This window comes from Lampetra fluviatilis, chromosome 54, assembly GCF_964198595.1.
Source record: "Lampetra fluviatilis chromosome 54, kcLamFluv1.1, whole genome shotgun sequence".
In the NCBI taxonomy this organism is placed as follows: domain Eukaryota; kingdom Metazoa; phylum Chordata; class Hyperoartia; order Petromyzontiformes; family Petromyzontidae; genus Lampetra; species Lampetra fluviatilis.
This window is the reverse complement of record NC_136328.1, coordinates 3,895,673-3,917,024: the sequence shown is the minus strand read 5'-3', so window position 1 is coordinate 3,917,024 and position 21,352 is coordinate 3,895,673. Positions and strand designations below refer to the sequence as shown.

The following is a 21,352-nucleotide window of genomic DNA, read 5'->3' as shown; positions in this document are numbered from 1 at the left end:
TCCGACTGAAAAGAGGTGGGCGGACCCTGCAATAATCTATTTGATTCCTACAATTCCACGATGGACACACTCATGCGTAGGACGATTACAGCGATACAGAAATCCTCTGCAGATTCTTCTGTAGATGGTTAATTCTGTTATTATATATACATCTACGTGAGCGAGCATAATGTGTATTTAAAGCTACGAGGGTAAGCATGCAACCATGTCACTTTGACTGACTGGTATTGCAGCTCGCTTCAGCCCAGTGGTCCTTCCCTGGTAACAAATAAATGTAAGTTTTAGTAAAAAAAAAAATACCTGGTTGTGCGTGCGTCCCACCACTCTGCGCTCCACTAGGTGCGTCAGACGCTGCTGCCTGGGCGGCCTGCGGCTCTGCCGGCCGCCGGGTCTGGCGGCGGAGCTCCCGGGGCGGCCTCCTCCGCCACCGCCAACAAGGCCGCCAGCGGCGCTCCGTGGGGGACTCCGGCCCCCGCGGCACAGGGGCGGCTCGGTGCGCGCCCGCTTGTGCGGCGGCCGCTGCTGTTGCCCCAGGTCGTCGATCAGCCACTCGGAGTCCGACACGTAGCGCTCGGCCGCGATGAGCGCCGAGCTGGGAGCCGCCGCCGTCGGAACTGTGTCGCCGTACTGCGTGGAGCTCGCCGCGGGATGTCCCATGAGCAGCCTGAAAACGACAATCGCCGGCCACGGTCAATACCCACTGCTGGATGAATGCCTCTCCAAGCCGATTTCATCGCTTCGTCTCCAAGGGCGTCGCATCGGACACGTTCCATTTCTTGGTTGCTGCTCCATTATCATTGTCGGCCATCGACCATCGCCTTTTCTAGCCCAGTGTCCTGCCCGAGCCCTCTTACTTTGTTCACACATTAGAATGTTCTCTAATCCGCGTATTATAACGGCAAACAGATATTCCAATAAAACCTTTATGAAGAAGTTATAAACATGTCTTAACTTCAACCATGCCTATATTTCACAAAACAAAAGCCCTTCATCAATTTTTAATTAGTTGCAGTGACCTCGCCGTTGTTGTTATTATTGTACTGCTGTAATAATGTCCAATTTATACTCGCGCCCAGCATTTGTGCAGTGAGGTGCTAACACAAGTCGGAAGAGTTTTATAGGAAGGACAAAAAAGAAAGCACAAGTGACAGGCACACGGTGATGAATATGGTAATTGTGGTAACATTAATACAACACAAGCACAGCTTCTGCTGTACAACAAAAGTAAGAAGATAATGTTTAACACAAAAGCAACAACTATGAAACATTATTTCATGTTCAGAAAATGCAGAGCCGAAATGATAATATGGGTGTAAAAAAGGTAATACTTGGGGATTAAGCCTTATAATATGTTGTGCGTAAACTGAATAATCTGAGTGACAAAACACCAATAGGAAGAAATTGATGGTTTGATAAAAAAAAATAGAAGATAATTCACTTCCATAACACTGAATACAGAAAAAGGATTTTTCTTTTTTTGCACATTAATAATCAGTCCTCACATTCTTGATCCCAAGGGACCTCGATATAACTGAGGAAAAATGTATTTCAAAATGGAATGTGAGATGATTTGTCCGTTCTTCGAATGTACAGTCGGTTAATATTAATGGACCGACCTACACGATACGTACCCACATATACCGATCAAGACAACTCATTACTGCTTATGTCAATTTGTGATGAGGTGCAATCATTTCAAGTAAAACGTCTTTTTTTATTTGCCTTTGGCCTTTGGCGGCAGTGACCAAGCGATAGGAATCATTGATGTCTCTTATCAGGCACCAGCGTGCCCAGATGTCTGTGAATCTCAACGGCGAATTGATTACAGCTGACACAATATAAAAACCCTCCAATATTAACCGTACCAATAGGCTCTACAATGCACCTACTAAAATTCAGGTCCGCACTCCAAACGTTCAAAAGGTTATTTTCACACTCACATTTTATTTCTGCAAGCTGTGTTTACAATAAACATTTCTATTAGGTATCGTATGATGACAGTAAAAGTATGCAGACTCCAAATATTGCATTTCTGTAAAAGCCACAGCAGCAGAGTGAATGAGAAATCCACAAAACAAGCAATGGGCATTTCCAGTGAGATGATGGGACCTTCATACAATTCAAAGCCAAATTGGCTCTCTGATCAAATGAGGAAATGCAATTCTTGCTTGGCAGTCCACAGCCAGTGGCAGAAATGCCATTAATCCTATGACAGGGGGGCAGTCTCTCCACATGGTAACCACCACTGTTGACTGCTGATAAATTGGTTCTTATTTTAGCGACCCCAGAGAGATGATAGGCCGAGTCATCTCTGAACAGGACTTTGAAGTTGCAACCCTCAAAGGCATTGCTGGGACAGCGCGGTGCCAACAGAGTATGCGTATTTTTACGACTCGTATTTTGGAACAATGTTCACCTACGTTACCAGAAACAGTCTCAGGAAAAAAAAAGGAAGGTTAAAAGTACAGGCGGCAGAAATTTGGCTATTAAAGAACCACCGCGGGAAAACCTAGCAGGGACCGAGTGAAAATGTTGAGCGGAAGTGCTGGCAATTGTAGAAAATCTATATGTAGGAGGGGATATATTGATGGAAAGGTATGGGGTGGTCGCCCTGTTTATTGCTGTGGGTATACTAATATATTATTAAAAAGTTTTGCTAGCTGGCTGGCTGGTACGCAGCTAGGAAAGCATGCGGTGGTGACGTCACCACGTACATATGCGTGATGACATCACATGCATCTCTTCTTGCCCTCCTTTCACTGAAACAAACTTCCCCTCCACATTAAGCAGTCACCTTCGCTCACTAGTTTCCACTCCTCACTCACAACTCACTTATTGTTCTCTAGCTCACCCCACGACCTCCTTAATCTCCTCCTCATAACCACCACCACCATTCTTGTTCTCTCTTGATAATCTATCTCTGTGGCTATCACTCATTTCCCATCTACCTAATTGATTCATCATCATATATGCTACTTTGATGAGTGATCATCACGTGTGGCCAGTTCGTCTCTGAAAGATATCTCAGAGCTCAGTTAGCTTTACCTGATAAAATATTGTATTTTTTATCTTCAGAAATTGTGTCTGTCTAAAATAAAAAAAATGTGTTTTTTTACCTGATTACTATTCATGTTAATGAAGAACAATTTGTTACAAAATAAATCAAGTATAAGTATATAACAGTAAACATTCTATGTTGTGGATTTGTAAACATTCTATGTTGTGGGTTTGCTCTCCAATACACCAGTGTGCTGTACTAGTGTAGTGGTGATACGCGCTGGGTGTATACGTCGTGTGCCAGCGCGTATGTACGGGTGTGTGTGTGGTGACGCGCGCTGACGGGGAGGAGCAGGCGTCAGTGCGCGGGTGGGGGTAGTGCTGCTGATTGGCTGTGTGCCGGTGACGCGCTGAGAGGGAGTGATCGGGTGGCAGCGCGGTGTGATTGGTCGGGGAGTGGAAACACGCGCTGGGCGGAAACGGATCGTAGAGATAGCGCGTGGTGATTGGGTAACTGAGGAGCGGTGCCGACGTTGAGGTCCGCATCCGCTCCGTCTCCCGGGAAGAAGAGATATATAAGGTGATGCACAGAGGAGTAGGGGGGCAGAAGTGGAACCATCTAAGAATGAAGACGAAGGTGCAGAGATAGAGCCCGGAGAGGAGAGTAATGGAGAGGAGAGGAGAGTAATGGAGAGTAGAGGAGAGTAAGGTATAAGTGTGTAGCCAGAGAGAGAGAACGGTCTACACGAGCTGAGTAATGTATAGTGTGTAGCCAGAGAGAGAGAACGGTCTACACGAGCTGAGTAATGTATAGTGTGTAGCCAGAGAGAGAGAACGGTCTACACGAGCTGAGTAAGGTATAGTGTGTAGCCAGAGAGAGAGAAAGGTCTACACGAGCCGAGTATGCATACGGTGTAGCCAGAGAGAGAAAGGTCTACACGACCCGAGTATGCATACGGTGTAGCCAGAGAGAGATGCAAAGTCTACACGAGGCGAGTGGAGAGTGTAGCAGAGGCGCAGAGTCTACACGAGACGAGAGAAGAGTGTAGCCGAGGCGCGGAGTCTACACGAGGCACAGAGAGCCAGCAGCACAGAATCTAAGAGAGTCAAGAGAAGCGTAGGGCGGAGAGAAGAGGTCACGAGTTGTACCGTTGTATGGTGACCGCATTGTGAAGAAGAGAGGCCACGCGTTGTATCGTTACAAGTCAAGATTTAATAAAAGAAGTGTGTTCCCGTCAAGGAGTTTCCTGCCGTCATTTTCCAATACTTCATCTGGCGTCAGAAGTGAAACGGGCTTCCAAGCATGGAGACAAGGAAGACCCGTAGGACCCACGGGATTGACCGCGAGGAAAACCTGGACGACTCGGGGCCGCTGGTGGCGGGGGGTGAGGAGGAGGACTTGCCCACGCTACAGGATCCGTCGACGGCGCCGGCCGAGCGACCGGGGACCCGCGCCGGGCTTCGTGAGGCGCACTCCCGACTGGCGGAGCTGCTGCTCGCCGCCGCGTCCATCTTGGCGGAGATCAGCTCGTCGGGAAGAGCGGGGACGGTGGGGGACATTTTACAAGGTCGCCCCGCAGATTCCCGCCAAAACGAATGGGGGATTCCCGCCATTGCGCCTGGGCCTACTTTTGGCGGGAACGGCGAGCGCCACGTGGTGGTGGGTTCCCAAGCGCGCGCATCGACGTCATCAGCGCGCGAGGGGGTCCGCCATTTTACGTCTGCTGCTGGAGCCGCCATCTTACACACCGACGGAGAGGCGGAGAGGAACCACGAGGCGGATGACTTCATTTTTCAGCAGCGCCTGCCCACGTTGTCAGCCTTCAAGGCGGAAGGCGGAGACTGGGGCCAATTTCAGCGAAGGTTTTTGGCGCATCAAGAGATGTCAGCGTGGTCCGATGCTACGGCGCTGCGGGCGTTGCCTGCCATGCTGGACGACGATGCGCTCGCGGCCTTCAGGGCTGCACGGAAGTCGGACCGCTCCACGCTGAAGGATGCGCTGGGTTTGTTGGCCAGGGTCTACGGACCTCCCTCGGCGTGCCGCCATCATTTCTACGCAAGACGGAAAGCGGCCACGGAGACCGCGCTGGCCTATCGCACGGCGTTGCTGGCTCTTGCTGATGCTGCGTTCCCTCGGATGGACGAGGAGGGCCAAGACGCGATGGTTTTGGAGCAGCTGCTTAAGTTGGCGCAGGACCTGGGGGTCCCTATCAACACAGCTGACGAGATTGATATTTCTTCTTTGAGAGTCGCCACGAGTATTCAAGCGCACGAGGCCCTACAACGGAAACAAGGCGTTGGTTGCAACGCTGCTGTCGTCGCAGCCCCGGGTTTGGTGGTCGCCGAACCCCAAGTCGTCAGCCCACGAGAGGAGGCGTTCGCCACGGGACGACCAGGGGACTGGAGGCCGGGGGCCCGGTCGCCTCTGCGATCGGGCCGAAAGTCGGAGCAACCAAGATCTACTCCGACCCTCGTCACGTGCTATAACTGCGGCCTCCGGGGCCACGTGGCGTCCGGGTGCCGCGCTCCGCGGCAGCGCGCCATGGGAGCTCGGCTGGACGACGACCGAGAGCCCAAGTCATCTCTACAATCCCCGGCAAGTCGCGGCACCTCACACGCTCGGCCTGTTTATTCGGCACACATGGGACGCCGCGTTGCGGCGGAGGAGGGCCGGTTAAGGTTCGGGGATTTGGTTCGGCGAGGGGGGTTCGGCCGGGACCAGGGAGACATTGAATGGGCGGAATTGGGGCATAGAATTGTGGCTGCTTCGGCGGGTTCGTCCGTTGTTACGGGATCTATTGATGGGGTTGAGATTAGGGTGTTAGTGGACACGGGGGCATCGGCAACTATTATATCGGACCTCATTTATAATATTCTTCCAGTCCAATGTCGTCCGCTGCTTCCAGTGGATGTGCCATTTTACGCCGCTAATGGGGGATCGTTGGGCATTATCGGTCAGGTTAGGGCGTCCATTTGCATTGGAGATATCAAATTGTCGGGACCCGTTTTCGTTTCGTCTTCTTTGGCAGTTCCGTGTCTTTTGGGCACTGATTTTTTGGCTAAAATGCCTATTAAAATTCTTATCGATCAACGATGCATTGAACTGCCATCGGGTCGCCGGATTTCATTTTTGACGGGCCCTACTGACATTCGGACGGCGTGCGCTACGATACAAGCGGTGGCGACGCAGACCGTGCAAGTGCCCCCGGGTTCACAGATGTTGATTCCCCTCCGGTTGCGGAAACCATGGGTGAGGGAGGCTTCGGGACAAAGTATGCTTTTGGGTCCTTCTAACAAGGCTGTCGGGGGTCTTGATTTATCGGTGGCTCACACTTTGGTGCGGGCTGACAGGGATCCGTTTGTGATGGTTTTGAACGCGGGGTCGCGACCAGCTGTCATTCCGCAGGGCACCGTGCTGGCTCACGCGGCGCGGGTCCCTGTGGATGATGGGTTGGTTGCGCAGGTGGGCTCGAGCCCCGCGCGGAACATTGAGCCAAGGGAAGACCTTGAGTGGGTCCATTCGCTATGCGCCGCCTCGGACGATTTGTCGGCGGCGCAGTTGGGTGCGCTGCGCGAGTTGCTCATTGAATTCTCTGATGTATTCAGTAAACATAAGTATGACATTGGGTGCACGGATTTGTTGCACCATCACATTGAAACGGGCGATGCGGCGCCGGTCAGGCTAAATCCCTTCCGACTGAGTCCCGTGGAGAAGGAACATGTTCAGTCGGCTGTTAACGAAATGCTAGAAGCCGATATTATTTCGCCCTCCTCTAGCCCGTGGGGAGCGCCTATTGTGCTGGTTAAGAAGCAGGACGGGTCCCTGCGATTCTGCGTTGATTTCCGTCGCCTGAATAAGATCTCTGTGGCTGACGCGTATCCGCTCCCCAGGATGGATGAGTCCCTCGATGCATTGTCTGGTGCGCGATATTTTTCGACTCTTGATTTGTTATCGGGGTTTTGGCAGTTGCCGCTCGACGAAGAGTCGAAACCTAAGACAGCATTTCGGACTCCAGGGGGGCTGTTCCAGTTTAACCGGTTACCCATGGGACTTCACTCCTCTCCAGCGACGTTTCAGCGACTTATGGAGCTGGTTTTGTCGGGCTTGCAGTGGGATACATGCTTGATTTATATGGACGATGTCATTGTTTTCAGTAAAACGTTTGAAGAACACCTCCAGCGATTGAGAGGGGTGTTCTTGCGAATGCGATCGGCTAAGTTGAAATTTAAACCGGCCAAATGTCACCTCCTTCGTAAGTCGGTTAGATACTTGGGTCACATTGTCGATTCTTCGGGGATCTCCACCGATCCCGCGAAGACGGATTGTGTCGGTTCGTGGCCGACACCTACGTCCGTTTCCGACGTGCGTAGTTTCATTGGGTTTGCTTCTTATTATCGGCGGTTCGTTGAGCACTTCGCCACTATTGCAAAACCCTTGCACGCTCTAACGGCGAAGGGAGTGAAGTTCAAATGGGGACCGGAGGAGGAGGCCGCGTTTCGCTCCCTCCGGGACGCCTTGGTGGGTGCCCCACCCTTGTGTTATCCCGATTTTGCCAGTCCCTTTTTGCTGGACACGGATGCTAGCAACACGGGCATTGGGGGGGTGCTATCCCAAGTCGTTGGGGGTGTCGAAAGAGTTGTCGCCTACGGTAGTAGGGTGTTGTCTCCGGCGGAGCAGCGCTACTGCGTCACCCGTCGCGAGCTGCTTGCCATTGTCTTTTTTGTGCAGCAGTTTAGGCCATATCTCTATGGTCGTCACTTTACGGTCCGAACGGACCACGCGGCGCTACAGTATTCATTGAGGGTCGCCCAGCCCTCGGGCCAGTTGTCGCGTTGGTTGGAAGTCCTCCAGGACTATCAGTTTACGACTACGTACCGTAAGGGGTTGCGACACACAAATGCCGATTGCTTGTCGCGGTTGTTGCCTTGTGATGAATGCGCGTGTTTGTCGGGATCGGCGCGCTGTAAACCGACGCTTGCGGGGGAGATGGGGGCATAGGCTGCGACAGCGGGCGCACCGATCGTGGATGATTCCACTGCCTCTCAGGGTCGGGACTCGCTGCTCTCGCTGTCGCTCAGCGAATGGGGCCGCCTCCAAATGGCGGACAGCTCGCTGCTAGCATTGCGCCGCAAGGTTGGGGGTCCCGAGGGGGACCAGGAGCGTACCGGCTCCTATGTACTTGAGCAGGGCATGTTATTGAGATGGGACAGTTTGTCCCGGCAGAACGCACTCGTGGTGCCTTCCGCTGTGAGGGGGAGGGTTGTCTTGGCGGCACACGAACGCCTCTTGCACTTGGGAGTTAACAAGACGCTTGCCCTGCTTCAGCGTGACTATTACTGGCCGGGAATGGGAAGTGATGTGGTAAATATTCTGAAGGGGTGCGTTGAGTGCGCCAGGCGTAAACCACCGCCCGTGGCAGCTAATCCACCGCTGCAATCTATTCAGGTCTCGCGTACCAACGAGCTCGTTGCACTCGATATTTTGGGGCCCTTCCCAGTCACGCCGAGAGGGAATAAATATTTGTTAGTGGGGGTCGAATACTTTACCCGATGGCCTATGGCGTGGCCTCTCGCTAACCAGTCGGCAGCGGCTGTGACGGATGCCTTCGTCCAGGGCTATGTCCTGGACAAGGGGGCTCCCGAACGCCTGCTGACCGACCAAGGTAAAAAATTTTCGAGTAAATTGTTGCAAGAGGTGTGCGATCTGTTGGGTACCAAGAAGGTGCGTACCTCCCCGTACCACCCGCAGACAGACGGGATGGTGGAGAGACTCCACAAAACTTTGACTTCCATGCTGTGCCAGCAGGTGTGCGAGGCACATGTAGATTGGGACCTGCAGGTCCCGGGAGTCCTTGCCGCGTATAGAATGCCCCCCATGCAGCTACGGGGTTTTCCCCATTCTATTTGATGTACGGTCGGGAAGCTGACCCGCCAATGGAAACGCAACTTGGCCTGTCCGCTCCACGAACTAATTCTAATTTGGCAGAACATATTAAGTTTAATATTCACAAGCTGACAGAGGCGAGGGAGGCCGCACGGCTTAATTCGCGGGCTCGCCAAATTGCTAATGAACGGTTGCGGGCACGGAAGGTGTCCATGCACGAATGGAAACCAGGTGACAGGGCCTGGCTGCATTGCCCTCAGGCACCCTTGACTACGTCGCCTAAATTGTTGAGACCGTGGAGGGGACCCGTGGAGGTCGTGCGCGTTGCACGGCCCCAGTGCGTTCAGATAAAGTGGGGAAAGCGCCGTTGGTACGTTCACCCCTCCCGACTGAAACCGTTCTCGCCTCCATATGGCCTCCCCTTGTGTCGTGATGGCCGGGCGTGTGACGTGACCGGCGACCCAGAGGGGGAAATGTCTCTGCCTGATCCACACGTATTTTCGCCTGATCTGCTCCCAGGTGTCTCGGAACTGACAGCTGCCGATCACCGGCGGCCGGATCTCCGCGGCGGGGCCGGCCCTTTCAGGCCCGTTCCGCGCCGTCTGGAGCAGCCGGAACCGCCGGACGGTCGTCAGTGTCCCGCCCCATACGACGGACCAGCCAGACGGACTCGCGCCAGGTCGTGCTACTTTGCATGACCTGCCTCGTGAGGAGTCGGGGCAGTTGGAGCGCCTCGTCACTGCGTGTAGTCGCAGGGACGTGGGGCGCGTTCGTTTTTTGGAATTTGCTTGTATCGTGTTATTGTTGACTTTTCGTGTTCATTGTCAATCTGTACATAGTTATTCTTGTTGTTGTTGTTGTTATGTTACGGGGCACACTGGGGGGGTTACGGGTTTTTTTTTTTTGTTGGTTGTCGTCTTATCGTTGCGGTTGGTTGTTGTTAGCAGCCGGGCCGGCTGCGAGCTATATGGGAGGGGGTGATGTAGTGGTGATACGCGCTGGGTGTATACGTCGTGTGCCAGCGCGTATGTACGGGTGTGTGTGTGGTGACGCGCGCTGACGGGGAGGAGCAGGCGTCAGTGCGCGGGTGGGGGTAGTGCTGCTGATTGGCTGTGTGCCGGTGACGCGCTGAGAGGGAGTGATCGGGTGGCAGCGCGGTGTGATTGGTCGGGGAGTGGAAACACGCGCTGGGCGGAAACGGATCGTAGAGATAGCGCGTGGTGATTGGGTAACTGAGGAGCGGTGCCGACGTTGAGGTCCGCATCCGCTCCGTCTCCCGGGAAGAAGAGATATATAAGGTGATGCACAGAGGAGTAGGGGGGCAGAAGTGGAACCATCTAAGAATGAAGACGAAGGTGCAGAGATAGAGCCCGGAGAGGAGAGTAATGGAGAGGAGAGTAATGGAGAGTAGAGGAGAGTAAGGTATAAGTGTGTAGCCAGAGAGAGAGAACGGTCTACACGAGCTGAGTAATGTATAGTGTGTAGCCAGAGAGAGAGAACGGTCTACACGAGCTGAGTAATGTATAGTGTGTAGCCAGAGAGAGAGAACGGTCTACACGAGCTGAGTAAGGTATAGTGTGTAGCCAGAGAGAGAGAAAGGTCTACACGAGCCGAGTATGCATACGGTGTAGCCAGAGAGAGAGAAAGGTCTACACGAGCCGAGTATGCATACGGTGTAGCCAGAGAGAGATGCAAAGTCTACACGAGGCGAGTGGAGAGTGTAGCAGAGGCGCAGAGTCTACACGAGACGAGAGAAGAGTGTAGCCGAGGCGCGGAGTCTACACGAGGCACAGAGAGCCAGCAGCACAGAATCTAAGAGAGTCAAGAGAAGCGTAGGGCGGAGAGAAGAGGTCACGAGTTGTACCGTTGTATGGTGACCGCATTGTGAAGAAGAGAGGCCACGCGTTGTATCGTTACAAGTCAAGATTTAATAAAAGAAGTGTGTTCCCGTCAAGGAGTTTCCTGCCGTCATTTTCCAATACTTCACTAGTAACGAATTGGCATGTTCTGTTTACGTGACAAACCTTACACATTGGCTGGTTCGGGTGGTGGCGGGTTTAACGACACATTTATATTTTACGCGATCTAACCCAAAACAACTTATATTATGAATTCTATTATTGTAAAATAAAAGTGTTTTTCGTATAGTCAAGCATAAAAGCAAATGGAAATAAAACTTGCACGACTATGTGTTTTGATGAAGTGTTGCCATATCACTTCAGAAACTTATAATCAATAACACAACGAAAAAAGGGGGCCTTCAAAGTGTGATAATGCAATCACTATTCAAGCAGTCCACTTAAAATCCATCAGTCGACTTTATTCAGGCCCAGCATCAGAGACCAGACCTCAAAAGTGACACTTTAGCGTCCACACAAACAACGGTTTTGAATTAATTTTTGTTCAATCGCCAGCCACGCAAAGAGTAAAATTTATCCCAGCGCTGCCGGATATCTCCTGCTACGAGACAGGCAGCTAAAAAAGAAAAGCCGACGTCAAATGCCACCTCATTGTTACCCGCAACTATTTACGTTGCTGCATTTCATCTATCTTGTTTTTCAGAATATTTATTTATACTGGAGGAATCCGATGAACTATCAAGCTCTTTTTCACAGATGTCCAGTGGCATTATGCCTTGCACAGAATGAACCGTCGTCACACCTTTTGTCAAGTCTGACACTAAAGACATGACACGCGTGAAATTGTGAGATGATGAAAAAAAAAAGGATCATTCAGTATTATGTGTAAATCCTTTGGTAAAAGTTTTAAGTTTGGGTAGCAGGCTCATCAATTAAACCCATGCTGCAACCAAATAAGTCCCTTTCTTCGGCCCCTTGGGAAATCCCTATCGCCTAGAACCAGCAGCAGCGGTTTCATTAGCCACGTTTAATTCGTCTTTTGAGGAGAAAATTACGTGCGGAGAGGAGGTTACAGGAGCATTTATTGTCGAAACAAAAATTTGTTCCGGAGCTTGTGGGACGGTGTACATGGATGAGTAATACTCCATCGCGGTGAATACAGGCACGAAGGCTCATTTAACCTCTGAACAATCCCCTCCGTATTGCTCGGTTATTTATGGTGCAGTGTCCAAGGATGCAACGGCGAGGCAATGAGCAACAAGCAGGCCACCTTTTCAGATGCCACTGGGGAAGGAAACTAAGTCAATGGCTCTCGCGACATACAGAATGCCCAAAAGAATGCGTGTTGTCAGTGTAACCAATCACCTGGAAACGAATTAAGCAAACGCGAAGAACAATTGCACGCACTTTGCAAGGATTTTCACAGGAGGTTGTTCCCAATGTTCCTATCCATAATCTATTATTTCACAGCCTTCCAGAACAAGTGCCCCCCCCTCCCCCCGCCGCCTCTTGAGTAGAAGTAAAATCGCAGGGAAATTGGGCTTTTCGGGGATATCGACTCCAGCTGGGGAACTCACTCCCCAAAATGTTGTTTAGTTTTACATATACTGTACATGTAGCGTCGTCGTTCATGCAAATTGCACCTCACGATCGCCAGAGGAACCATAGGAGGCAGCTGGAAGGCAGCGAAGAGCCAGCGCTGCCAACAGTTGTGCAGAGTCGATGGTCTCGGACACGTCACCAATTTCTCCACAAAAATGCCCATCGGATTATGTATGTTGAACTTCTTTTGCACCATACGTACCAAACTGTGCTCATCTGTGGGGTCCCGGGTGTCTCTATGGATGTCCTTATGGGTCCGGGTGTCTGTGGGTCTCTGTGTATCTACTATGTTGAACTTCTGTTGCACCATACGTACCAAACTGTGCTAATCTGTGGGGTCCTGGGTGTCTCCACGGGTGTCTCTATGGATGTCCCTATGGGTCCGGGTGTCTGTGGGTCTCTGTGTATGTACTATGTTGAACTTCTTTCGCAATGTACGTAGCCAGCCAACCGTGCAAATCGTGTCAGAATGTATTTCTTCCAGGAATAATCAACACAATTTAGACCAAACACAAGCTGATGATGGACAAGTTTACCAAGCGATGGGTTAATTTTTTGCATAATTCAAAGGCATTTTTTTTTTAACTACTTCATTTTAAAAGTTGTCCGTAAAGATTTTTTACACACTGCAAAAACACAATAAATTACACTTTTGCCATCTTTGGCTTATGGAATGCACATTACATCTGGAATTTGTATTGTAGTTTCGTAATTAACAACATTAATCAACATACCGTATTAACATACTATGCGCACACCGGATGATTGACGTGGGGTAGAAGCGCGGGAACACACCCCACACTACGCGCCTCTTACCGGTTCCTGGTGCTGCCCAGATCCCTGATTGCCTCGCGATACGCAGACGCTCCACATTTAGCCGCGTCCACGCTTCGCGCTTCCTCCCGAAACGCCGGCGGCACCGCCACCTTGTCATCACCGTCCTCGCTGTCGGTGGCCGAGAGCTCGTTGTCGTCTCCGCCGTTGCGAAGGTTCGTGTCTCTAAGTGACCGGCGCAAGTTGTCGCCACTCCGCGACCTGGAACCATCACACAGCAGCCATGCCACGGCGGAGAGATGTTAACTACCTCGCCTGGTATACAGGAGGTCGTGGATTCGATTTTGTATGAAAAAGTTTTTTTTGTAATAAAGGTGCATGAAATGTTATATTCAAATGAGCTCCTCTATTTAATGAAATATTCTATAATTACATGGTCTTGAGGAAGATGTATTCAGCATTCCAATAATTGACATCTCAATACAAATTCTACTCGAGTCGAATCCAAACCGTGTTCTCAGTGGTAGAGCGATTTATTTCTACTGCACATTACAATTCATAAATTCTCATTCATCGGGAGAGTAACATTTTATGTACAAATGAATACGCTCTCATCATCTTCAGCACCGTTGTATGTATGTTGAAATTCTTTTGCACCGTACGTAGCCAACCGTGCTAATCGTAGGTTTGTAAAGAAATTAGTTTTCAATCTAGATGATTTAAAAGCGCATAGCTCCCAATGGCTTCCAAATATCGGAAGGAAGACCGTTCCATAGAGCCGCAAATGCGTATCTGAAAGCACACGATGCAGTGACCAGCTTTGTTCGATGGTCATCCAAAAGCCGCTGTGAGAAATAGAAAAAAACTATTTCTAAAGAAAAACAATATTCCTTAACAAGGCGAGATTGGTTTGTTCTTCAAGTCACGAGTTTCTCCCTCATCATTTCAACAGCGTTTTTGTTGTTGTTGTCGTTTAACCCGGGCCTCTCATCTGGCTCTGAAGCGAAGGGAGATGACTGATTAAACCAATCTCTTGACCATTTCACTACGATCCTCCTCTGCGTCAAGCAGAAACTCGCCAATAAATCATTGGCCAGCCGGGGTAATGAAGTCGAGTGTGTCTACCGCGTGACGGATGAGTCGGGGGGGGGGGGGGGGCGAGTACGAGGAGCGCTGGGTCATAATGGGAGGCTGGGATTGGGATCACCTGGACATTGTGGGATCAGCTGGACACTGTGGCGCCATGGTAAGGCGTGCACCATACACGCATCACGCTAGGGACTGCAAAGATGCCAGGATGCGACAGTACAGAAAGCAGGTTGCGAAACGTGCCTGTGCAGATATTTGAGTGTTATACTTTGTATGGCTGGCCATCGAACAAAGGTGGTCACCGGCATCGCGCACTTTCAGGTGCGCTTCTGCGGCCATCTGGAATGCTCTTCCGTCCCATATTAGGAAGCCACTGGAAACTATGCATTTTAAAATATCAACTGGAAACTCATTTAGATAATCAACGACATTTTGTGCAGTGGCACTAATACATAGCATTTCAATATTAATTTCATTATTACCACAATTTGTTTACTCAGAAATACCTAATTGAGTCTCATGACTCGTTTTCAGGAGGGTCCTGCCACGTTTCCGCAATAGACTACGATGGTTGCTATGTGTGAGCACGATGGTTGCTATGTATTTCCATCCTTGCAGCGGCTTTTGCAAAGCCATTGAACAAAGACGGTCACCGCATCGTGCATTTTCAGATGCGCTTCTGCGGCCGTCTGGAACGCTCTTCCTTTCGATATTAGGAAACCACTGGAGCTATGCACTTTAAATCAAGATTGAAAACTCAATTGTTTAGCACTGCTTTCTGCGTTTAGTTTTTTTGTCCTTCCCCGCACCTTCCGATTAGCACGGTGCAAAATAACTTCAACATATTCCATTCCCAAACACAAGGCGCTTGCTTTGCCTTCCTGTCGCGATCGCAGCCCACTAAGCGCAAATCTACGGTGCTGTGAGTCACACCGGTGCCTCGTAATGCACTGCACGCGCGCGCTACGGAGATCGTTTATTGCGGGCAATCCCCATGGCACGGCCGGCTGCGTGCACGGCCTGGCGAGGCGCGTGCCGCTTGACGCAACGTGAACGTCACCCTGGAGCGGTTCAATCCCGCGGTCTGAAAGCGAGCTTTCTGAGCGTAAGCATGCATCTAGATTGGGCAGAGAATACAGGCGAGAGATAAGGGAGTGGAGCCCTAGTTCCTGAAGACTTTGTTATTTATTTATTCTTTGATTAACGAGGAGATTCCCCCCCCACCTCCACCCCCGTCACATTATGTCTGAGACCAGTGCAGACGTCACCGAGTTAAGCTTAAAGGTGCCGTGGTTCTGGTAATTATAGGCTGTGAATCATTGACGAAATACAATTTGTAATTTATCCCTTTGTCAAGTACCACTGCTGAAATCCTTCCCACACCTGTAATTACTGACAATGACGTCTCTTGTGCACAACTCTGTTCCTAGATGCCACCGCAGACCAGAGTGTCAAGCAAAGAGCCGCACTTCCCAGTGCTTAAAAAGCTCCATGACTGGGACGTAATCAAGAGAGAAAGGTTTCGAAATATTACTTCAACGTTCAACTAAATGTCATTCTCACATTCTGAAGACATATGCACCGCGACAGAAAGATGTTTTCTCCCTGACCTGGTGGTATACTGGAGGTCGTGGGTTCGATCCCGAACCCGACGCAAGTATATTTAGATTTTGCATGTTCTCCCCGTGGTCGTGTGGATTTTTCTTCGGGTCTTCCGGTTTTTCCCTCCATATTCAGAAAAAAAATCATCATGAGTTTAAGAGTATTTTACTGCGATAAATTTCCATGTGATAAGCCGCTTCGTTGACCTATCATTTGTGGCCATTATTCTTCTGAAAAGAGTAGTATATAGCTCAAGTGGGCCTTACTTGGTTTAACACATAGGCTTTCGTGAACAAAATCATCCATAATACAGGTTTTTTTGGGTGAGTTAATCCAGCCACCGCCCAATACAGCCAATTAGTAAGGTTTGTCACGTAAATAGAACGTGGCCAATTCGTCACTAGTACAGCACACCGGTGTGTTGGAGAGCCAAGCCACAACATTTACAATCTGAGTACGAAATTTCGCCAGAAATTACAACTAGCTTCATCAGGCAACAGCCAGATTTGTGGAGAAGTCCTCCTGTTTCATTCCTTAAATAGAGGGGTAGATGTGATGACAACATATTCTTAGGTTTTTTCGGTAAAGTCACGTAGGTAAAAAAAAAAATAATAAAAGTAAAATAAGAATAAAATAAAAATCACAACGTTTCGGAGGCTTGTGTTGCCTCCGAAACGTCGTGATTTTTATTGTATTTTTATTTTACTTTAATTAATTAAAAAAAAATTTACCTACGTGACTTTACCGAAAAAACCTAAGAATATGAATCCTTGCAGTCACGAAAGCTTCAAATCTAGAAGTGATGACAACACTTGTGGGGGGGGGGGGGGAATTAATGACTGTCTTACTTGCTAAAATAAAAACAAATGTTTTTAGTTTAAATGCCTCAGAGCCACCTCTGACCTTGATCTGTGATGAGTCCTAGGATGATTCGGGGCTGATTTGGAGAATTCGGGAGCAGCGTGCAAGGGAAGGCCAGCGCTGCGGCCGTCTGCTCCTGCCTTCCGTGCTTTGGGGGCTCTCTCCTGAAGACGCTGAGCCGTGGGGAGCACCTCCTCCTCCGTGTCGAACAGAGAATCGCCGAGGCCACCCCAGACGGCAGCGGACTGCGCAGCGGTGCTTGCTGAACATACACAAACATCGATGGGGAAAAAAAGGAATGGGTTTTACCCTTTCTGGCAATAAAACAAGAAGTCTTCTTGGTTCTTTCGGTAAAGTCACGTAGAAGGGAAATAATAAAAGAATAAAAATAAAACATAATAAAATAATTCTCACGACGTTTCGGCCACAACGCAAGCAGCCGTCCTCAGGTGAAGACCAAGTCTGTCGGGGAGACAGCTCTTGAATGAAATACCTCCACGCTTGGAGCGTATATATAAGCTGGGTTGGAGGTGGAAGAGCGCCTTGACAAAAGAGTTTGCATAGCAATAGGAATTTAGCATATTTATGGGAAATGCATATATGTGATTAGTACTACTTGTGAAATGCGTAGGTGGGCGGGGGGTTTCAAAGTCATATTATGTCCGTGCATTATGCAGGATTAGCAGCATCAAAGGGAGGGGATAGGGGTAGCATTAATAAAGGGAAGGAATGTTAATAATAATAATAAACAAGAAGTGTTAAGATGTTCAAACACCAAATAGATACCTTTTGCAAGGCATCAAGTCTGCATCAACCACACATACTTGTGGCAAAACATGCAAACAAACATGCTCTGATAATATTATGCATTGTCTCTGAAACCGATTGGGCTACACCAGGGACAGCTTTCTTGATGGCCTACTCTCACCAGTGTTAGACCAGAGAATGCCAAAAGGTGAACAGCACAAAGACGATGCAAGTATCAGGGAACTTATAGTTCGGGTCGAGCAGTTAAATCTGCGGGACGTTTTTAGCAGTATCCAAGATGATGAAAAGATAAGAATAGGTTTGACCCTTTCTGGCAAACATCGATGCGCATTCAGCGACGAGCATTCGCGAATGCGGGGGTGGCGACATGACCCAACGGCAGCACGTTCGACACTTGTTGCAGGGGTTCGCGGTTCAAATCCAGCAGCCACCCTGGTTAATACCTCGGGTGCATTAACCGTAAGAATACGTGCCGTGTGCTTCAAAGTGGACGTTAAAGATACGATGGCGTCATGAGCAAGCGTAAGCCATTGTGTGCCAGTGTCACAGCTCAAATTTGAAAAAAATTGCCTGCAAATTACTCAATTGGGATTACGTATGTATGTTAAACTTCTTTAGCACCATACGTAGCCAACCGTGCTAATCGGCAGGTGCGGGGGAAGGACAACAAACTAAACACAGAAAGCAGTGCGAAACAATTGAGTTTTCAATCTAGATTTAAAAGTGCTCAATTAGGGATTTCTAAGTAAACAAATTGTGGTAAGAATGAAATTAATATTGAAATGCTATGTATTAGGACCACTGCACAAAATGTCGTTGACTATATAACTACTTTTTTTAAGGCAGTGTTGTTGACAAGTGTGTTGAGTTTTTTTTTTATAAATGAAAGTGCTGGTTATATCATAATAAAATAGCGAATATAACATACCTGTCAACCCATACGGTTTACCCATATTCTTGTACAGGGAAATTGAGTTTTCAGGTCAATACGACGTACAGCCGTTTCTATACAGGCAACAAAAATGTGGCTATTTGTTTGTGTTTCTCCCTTGTGATGAGACTTGTAGGATGAACGTTGACATTTATAAGGGCATGGGGTGACCAATAAGGTCTAAATTGGTCTGTAATAAGGTAGGCACTGATAATAAGTTGACAAGCATACGACTTCCACTAAAATAAATAACATCAATGATTTAAAAAAAAATGTTGTCATACTACCATCATTAACCATGTGACTAACAAGGATGATGTGCATTTATATACCATCTGAATACAAAAACGTCTCTGGACATAATGCATAGCAATATTCACATCACGACTTTCATTTTCAGCATTCACAAACTTGCTTTAAACAAGGTTACTTTCGACGCCCTTGAAAGTGACGTATCATTCAATACAACACGGGGTTCTTTGAAGGATCGTAATGAAACAGCACCTCGGGATTGTGCAAACGGAAGGGCACATGCACACAGAGGGGACCCAGAAGAGAGGAGGAGGCTACTTCAAAAGAGAGAACAGGGTGGGGTATGATGGGGCTACAGGGCAAATACATCAACCGATCACAGCATGCAACGTGTTAAATGAATACACTTTATAGTGAACAGGCAGAGGCTTGAAGAGGGAATGGTTTCATACTCTTTGGTTTTTTCTGTAAAGTCACGTAGGTGAAAAAAAAATAAAAATAAAACAACTAAATTTAAATCACGACGTTTCGGAAGCAACACAAGCATCCGTCATCAGGTGTGACCGCTCCAGCAAAATTACTGTAGCGTATGAAGAGAGCTTCACGAAAACTTCAAATCTAAAAGGGAATGGTTTCTCTGCAGTGTGCACAGAATCAGTTTTTATACTGAAGGAATCCAATGAGCGTCAAAGCTCTATTTCACAGATGTCCAGTAAAATCCCGCCTATCCTATACGGACGTTGCGCACTCTTCTAACGTTGCTAAGGAATATCAAAGAAGACGCTTGGACATACCAACACAACGTCTTGCACGGGCAAACCCTTTCACACGAGCGCAATTTGTATTCTGCGCAAAGTCTGAATTTCAGGAGCAGCCTCTCTCTCGACAGATCAGTCAGGACAACCACGCAGCATGGGCTATAATAGTGTAATGATGTCATGACACTAGCAGGAAGAGAATACGATTTGGGATTTAAAATAGCAACGTTGAATAATTAATAATAATGCTAATTATATACCCAAGAAAGCCTCATTGGTGGTTTAGGTCAATTTTTTTCAGGAAGGTCCAGCATTGAAATGTAGGGAAAATTCCATAAATGAGCGTTTGGCATATGCAAGGAAAACCCAGATTGCACGCGAAGATACCAGCGCCAGATCGCAGCCCACAGCCCCAAGTCGACAACAACCTTATAAACCCACACAGGCTCAACACTGTTCAGCTCCTGAGATCCCACGAGATCGCCCCTGGATCAGAGGAGAACCAGGGGTGCCGTGGTGGCGAGATGTTAACTACCTCGCCTGGTATACAGGAGATCGTAGGTTCGATCCCAACCCTGACGCCCGTTGTATATTTTGAGTTTGCATGTTCTCAACGTGGATTTTTCTCTGTGTCCTCCAGGTTTTTCCCTCCACTTTCAGAAACATGCGTTTAGAGTATTTGGCTGATATAAATTCTCACATGATAAGCCACTTTGTTGAGCTATCATTTGTGATAGCCAGCTCACTTCTTAAAAAGAGCTATATAGCTCAGTGGGCCATACCTGATCAAATAAATAGTTCGTTTAGTTTTAGTTTATTTACTGTAGACCAATTTCTTGACCACATCAATTCCATACACCCAGCCATCAGATTCACCATGGAAGTCGAAAAAGATGGCAAGCTACCCTTTTTGGATGTCCTAATCAAAAGGAGACCTGATGGTTCAATGAGCCACTCTGTCTACAGGAAATCCACCCATACGGACGCTTATCTAAAACCGGATTCCCACCACCATCCATCCCAGAAGAATTCCCTCATCAAGACTCTATATCATAGAGCCCAATGCATATCCGACCATGAACACATTTCCAGTGAACTCAAACACATACGCCAAGCTCTTAAGGCTAATGGTTACTCCGACTACACAATCCGCAAAGCCATCTCTCCAACCATCAAGAAGGATCCTGTTGAGGAGCCTTTCAAGACCATCACCTTACCTTACATTGCTGGGGTCACAAAAAAGATCTCCAAAATCCTGATTAAACACAAGATCCAGGTCCGATTCAACACAGTACATAAAATCCGTGATCTGGTACCGTCTGTAAAAGATGTGGTTCCAGACATACAGCACCCTGGTGTCTACAAACTAAGTTGCCTCTGTGGTAGCAGTTACATTGGACAAACCAAACGACATGTCTCGGACCGCATCCGTGAACATAAAGCTGACCTGAAACACGGTAGGACAAACACCTCAGCCGTGGCAGATCACTGTTACAACTCAGTGGGCTCACATGACATTGACTTCTCCAAGACAGAGGTTCTCTGCAAGCCACCTGGCTATCATGAGAGATTCGTTCATGAGGCGATCCACATATACAAACACAGAGACAATTTTAATCGAGAAGATGGATTCTGGCTTAGCAATCATTGGAAGGACGTAATAAACCATTTTGATACACATTAGGGTAGGTAGAATAATACATAGTGTTATGTTGAAATGTGTTTTATTGCAATACAGTATATAATTTAATGTTGGGTTTATCTATGGCAGTATATAGTACGGTATATGCTCGGTTGATGTAAGAGAATAAAGTTTAGATGGAAGCATATTATATAACTTTTACGACGTAGTATTGTAATGTATTACTTGCTGTTAGTAACTCAGCTTATTGTAGAGTATAGTAAGTATACTGATGGTGCTATGCAGTTTATATTTTAGTCTTTGTATGTAGTTTATACCTTAGTTTTCTACGGT

The 21,352-nt window shown here is 48.4% G+C and overlaps 1 protein-coding gene across 1 annotated transcript in view; it reads right to left on the bottom strand.

Moving 5' to 3' along the window:
* Positions 1-21,352, bottom strand: part of TONSL (tonsoku like, DNA repair protein) — an 82,587-nt gene that overhangs the window by 26,456 nt on the left and 34,779 nt on the right. The window contains exons 17-19 of the mRNA XM_078879590.1: positions 16,711-16,930; positions 13,159-13,377; positions 301-664 (exon numbers count right to left, since the gene is read on the bottom strand). Coding sequence (XP_078735716.1) covers positions 301-664; positions 13,159-13,377; positions 16,711-16,930 — 803 coding nt within the window. The remainder of the gene's footprint in view (positions 1-300; positions 665-13,158; positions 13,378-16,710; positions 16,931-21,352) is intronic.